Consider the following 5,177-nt stretch of genomic DNA (forward strand, 5'->3'; position numbering starts at 1 on the left):
CACACACCCCCACCTCCCCCGACACCTTCCTCCCCCTCCCCACACCCCTCTCACCTGCCCTTGGGTTGGGAGGAGCTGAACTCCAGCCACAGGCCCTACCCAACCCTCCGTCTCCCTTGCCCACAGGCCGCTGCTGGATTTGAGTTTGCCCCTCCAACACTCCCATGCTCCGTCTTCACAAATGCCCTTTCCTATTCAGAAATGCCCTTCAGTTAAATGCAGAGAGCACTTATTGGATACCTACTGTATGCAACATCCTACCTCCCCACCTCTTCTTCTGGGGCCCGCTTTCCGTTCCATCAGATCCCGGGGCTGAGACAGCGCGCCCTGCACTCTAACCCTGTGTCTATGACCTCCAGGGACTCCGGGCTGCCGACAACGACCCCACGGCACCCCCCTATGACTCCCTGCTGGTCTTCGACTACGAGGGGAGCGGCTCCACCGCAGGCTCCGTCAGCTCCCTGAACTCATCCAGTTCCGGGGACCAAGACTACGATTACCTCAACGACTGGGGGCCCAGATTCAAGAAGCTGGCGGACATGTATGGAGGCGGTGAAGAGGATTGATGACCTCGCGTCTTCGCACCGAAGTGAGAGCCACACTCGGACGCCGGAGGAGCAGGACTGAGCGGAGGCGGTCGGTCTTCCCGACTCTCCCTGCGGCCGTGTCCTTAGTGCTGTTAGAAGGCCCCCCACCCCCACGTTGAGCTGTCTAGCATGAGCACCCACCCCACGGCGCCCTGCACACAGCCGCTGCCCAGCACCGCGCCGGCTGGCACTGAAGGACAGCAAGAGGCACTCTGTCTTCACTTGAATTTCCTAGAACAGAAGCACTGTTTTTAAAAAAAAAAAAAAAAAGAAAAGAAAAGAAAAGAAAAAAAAAAGAAAGTGCCTTTTGGTACATGTATCAGATTCCCTCAAACTCAGGAGTGACTAAAGCTGACAGACCGTCCCCACCTTCCTGTCCCGAGCGGCCTCTGACCCCAGCTAGTCCCAGCTCTGAAGGCGTCATTCAGAAATGGGGGAGACTGTGTCTTTCTTTCTTTCTTTCATTTTTATTTTGGTCTTTTATTAAGAAAAAGAAAGTGGGCCGGGCGCGGTGGCTCAAGCCTGTAATTCCAGCACTTTGGGAGGCCAAGGCGGGCGGATCACGAGGTCAGGAGATCGACACCATCCTGGCTACCACGGTGAAACCCCGTCTCTACTAAAAAAATACAAAAAACTAGCCGGGCGAGGTGGCGGGCGCCTGTAGTCCCAGCTACTCGGGAGGCTGAGGCAGGAGAATGGTGTGAACCCAGGAGGCGGAGCTTGCAGTGAGCTGAGATCCGGCCACTGCACTCCAGCCTGGGCGACAGAGCGAGACTCCGTCTCAAAAAAAAAAAAAAAAAAAAAAAAAAAAAAAAGAAAGTGAGTGACTTGTTTGAAAACAGAGTGGGATTCAAATCCCAGCAGCCTTTGCTGTACACAGTTGGCCGGGGGAGGCGCGGGGCGTCTCTTGGGTCTCTTGGGATTCGAGGCCAACTGGGAGGCTTAGCCTTCAGCCCCAGCAGCAGAAAGCCCTGGGGCCGGTGTGGCTCAGACTACCCCCCCCCCCGCCTTGTGACTGCTTCCCACCCTCTCCCGGATGCTGTGAGGAGCTCAGGCTGGGGGCTGGAGGGGAACAGGGGTCATCCTGGGTGTTCCCCATCTCTGCCCCGGCTGCCCCCAGGGCTCCACCCCCAGTCAACCCAGGCCTCCCTCAGGGCCACCTGTCACCCCGAGTGCCACCAGATCCCCTCTGCCTTTGGTCCAGAAGAGTGAGTTTTCCAAACCAGCCAGCGGTCTGGTCACCAGGCTGGCTCCAGCCCTCCAACCTGGTGACCAGACCGCCTGGGGCGCCATCAAAGGCCCCGCAACATGCATTGATTCAAACCGCAGGACACTCTTGACAGCTCCAACCATCGGGGGGCTGTGCAGCTGGCAGGAACCGAGGACCCTCCCTGGCAGTGGGAGAGGTCATGGTGACCAGAACCACACCCAGCAGCCTGCGCAGCCTCCCCGTCCCCAGCCTGTTTGCTTCTGATTCCTGCCAGATGCTTGTGGGCCTGTGTGGGTGGCGGGAGGCCGTCTTGCTGTGTCCACCTGTCGCACGGATGCCTCTGCACACTGCAGACGGTGCCTCCCCTCTCCTATGGGCCCACTTCGGGGGCAGGCAGCAGCGGGTCCGGCCTTGCTGCTGTCCTCGAGGTTGGCACTGCTATCTCCAGGGCTGGGTTGACTGAAGCCAAACAGGGGGAAGGAATCAGTCCTGCAAGACAGTAAGAGGGGCTGTGCCCAGGGACCCCCGGGAGAGCGCTCGGCTGCCTGTGTTCACTGCATGAGAAAACTCGGAGGCTGCATTCTCCCTCTGGCATGGCTGTGTCTGGGCGCCTCGGGCTGGGGCAGGAGGCAGGCCCCATGTAGGGAAGCCTCGTGCTTGTCAGCTTTCTGTCTCTCCCAGGCCAGTGACAACTGGCTTCCCAAGGAAGGAGGTGCCAGGGGTCCTGGGCAGGACCTGGTGTCGGGCAGGGCAGTGCCAGCACTGGGGAAGGACCAGGAGCCCTCCCGGAGCCCCGCCCTGCACCTGCCGCTGGGGTCAGAGGGTGTCTCGGGGTGCCTGTGGGGGCAGCATGCGCTCCACCGGGGACCTGGGCCCCCCTCAGCCTGTGGCTCTTCCCCATGGCTAAGGTCACGCCTTTTCTGAACAGCTTTGGCCTTGAGTGCACACATCTGTGCCAGGCTCACAGCACATTCCCGTTGGACGTCAGGGTCCTTACCCAAACCAAACTCACAGTCACCCCTGCGCAGCCTTCAGAGTCAAGCTGGGGTCCCAGTCTCCAGCTCTGTCCGTTCCGACCCTCCCATGGCTGCCCAGGGAGGGCGGAGTTCACTGTGCCACGTGCTGGGTGCCCCCCTCTGCAGACAGCCAGTCCAGGAGATGGACCAACAGAAGTCAAGGGGCAGCCGGCTGGGCTGCACCGGGGTCCCCCAGCTCTGAGCTGTGCTATGCAAACAAGAATGCTGCTGAGGGTGTGGGGCCGTTGGAGGGACGGCTGGGCGGCCAGTGGAAGGACTGGAAGTCTCTGCTGTTTGGGGAGGTCTGGCCTCCAGTCCTGAGGAGTGTGTGCGGATTGTTCTAAGTGTGACTATGACCCGGGAGCCAGGGCAGCATGAACTCCTTTCTCTGAAATTTTGAGGCCTCCTTGGGTTCCCTGAACCCTGGGCTGGCGTTCCCAGGACCCAGCACCAGGAGACCCCAGTCCCGCCAGCACCGCCGTGCTACCCGGGAGGGCTGGGCGATGTTGGTGCTGCCTCCCACCAGCTCCCCTCCTCTCCCACCGCCTCTTGTCACTGCCAAGCCCCCCGTTCATTTTGCCCAAATCACGCAGGCTGAAGCTGCAGTGCCAGCTGGAGGGACATTCGCAGGGCTTCCCGTGCCCATCCCTGCTTCCAGACAGCTGGACAGCCTCCCCTTTACCCCCACCCCGGTGAGCCCCTGGGGGCCAGAGAAAGATGGGGTTCCCGCAGCTTCCCAGCTCCACCTCTGAACTTGAGTTAGCATTAGCTAAGCATACAATCAGTGTCCAACGTCTCTCTTCCTTAGCTTGTAGATACGACTGTCTGTAACCAGGGGACCCCTGCTGGAAGCCGGGAGGCCAATGCTGGCTGGGTGCGAGGGCATGGTTTGGTTCCTTTAGGGAATTTTTGTTCTGCAAACAGGAGAAACCTGTGCTGCAGGTGGGAGTGGCAGGAGCGACTGGCCTTGGTCAGCAGGCAGGCCCCAGCCCAGGACCACAGTGCTCTTCAGGGCCTGGGCAGCCCCCGTTTCTGGCCCAGCAGGTTTCTCTTTCTAGTGTCTTTCAGCACATCCAAAATGCTAGGCCTCCCGCCACCAACGTGTCAGAGCAATGTCCAACTGTCAGGCGCTCAGAGATGCCTCAGTTTCCCTCCAGTCCACTGAGATGAGAATTCTGTTCTCTCCAAAGCAAAAAGCCGGGCGAGGGGAAGTTTCAATTTCTGTCAGTGCTCAAAGGAATAACACCAAAAGAATCAACACGAAATCTCCCAGACACACGTGACCCAGCTCACGGCGCCGTGGGTCCGTAGGAGGGACAGCACCTCGCAACAGGCCCAGCGGGGGACCACCTCTCTGTACAATTGGAACGTGTTTTACTTTTCTTTTCTCTCCTTTTTTCATTCTGATTTTTTTTTTTTTTTTTGCATGTTTCTTTTTGAAAATGGACAAAATGTGCAGCAGCCCGCATGACCACAGTTGTTTTGGGGAAAGATACTGAAGTATGATGTACTCACACCTGCAAATCTGAGCATCACGACGTTAGACAAACGTTCCACCTTTTTTTGTAATCGTCAACAGCACAACTATTTTGTATCGTTGTTTGTATCATTTTGTACCAAAAAAAAAAAAGGAAAAAAAAAAGGGAAGCGAGTTGATGTTTTCAGTGTGTTTCTAGTGCCAGACAGTCTTGATCCCGAACTGAGTGGACTCTTTCGGAGCGGCTGTGCGCCGGCAGGCGGGGCGGGGTGGACCCTTGCGGAGCGGCTGTGCGCGGGCAGGCGGGGCGCGCTGCTCCAGAGACTGAATAAAGTCCCCCTTTTTCGTAGTCGGCCTCGCCCTGGCTTAATTTTCTTCCAAGCATTCGAGAAACAGATGGTGCTCCGGGACGGCAGGTGGGTGCACACGGGGAAGGTGGTGGCCACTATGAGATCCATCCATGCCGAACACACTCCTTGAGCACCTGTGCAGCTCGAGGCGCTGTCCTAGGCTACGGGAAAATGAAGAACAAAGGCAGGCCCGCTCCTCACACCTGTGGGGCCACATGCCATCTGTCTCAATGTTTTAAAGGGTTTAGAAGGTATCCATGACGCTAACAAGCAAAATCACATTCCCCTCCTACCTTGGCATATACACCCGCCGGACTCCATGGAATGCCCGGACCAATTTGGAATTCTCAGACTCCTTGGAGTTTGGTGCCATAAGTGACAGCAAGGAAGGAGCTGGCCTGGGCCTGTGGCTCTTCCCACCTTCCTCTCTTCCCACCTCCCTCTCTTCCTAACTCCACCTTTGCTCAGTGCCCCAGGGGACCTGCGTGTAGGCATGTGGATGCCCCAGCCAGCATGTTCCGGCTTCACCTAAGCCCC

General features: G+C 58.1%; 1 protein-coding gene and 1 pseudogene across 2 annotated transcripts in view; both read left to right on the plus strand.

Moving 5' to 3' along the window:
- CDH4 (cadherin 4, type 1, R-cadherin (retinal)) overlaps positions 1–839 on the plus strand; it is a 501,882-nt gene extending 501,043 nt beyond the window's left edge. For both annotated transcript variants that reach the window (XM_011992340.1, XM_011992341.1), the window contains exon 15: positions 360–839. In XM_011992340.1, coding sequence (XP_011847730.1) covers positions 360–566 — 207 coding nt within the window. In that variant the 3' untranslated portion in view covers positions 567–839. The remainder of the gene's footprint in view (positions 1–359) is intronic.
- Positions 840–2,131: 1,292 nt separating this feature from the next.
- Positions 2,132–3,565, plus strand: LOC105548401 (annotated as a pseudogene).
- Positions 3,566–5,177: the final 1,612 nt, after the last annotated feature.

Source organism: Mandrillus leucophaeus, unplaced genomic scaffold (assembly GCF_000951045.1).
Source record: "Mandrillus leucophaeus isolate KB7577 unplaced genomic scaffold, Mleu.le_1.0 Scaffold41, whole genome shotgun sequence".
NCBI lineage: Eukaryota > Metazoa > Chordata > Mammalia > Primates > Cercopithecidae > Mandrillus > Mandrillus leucophaeus.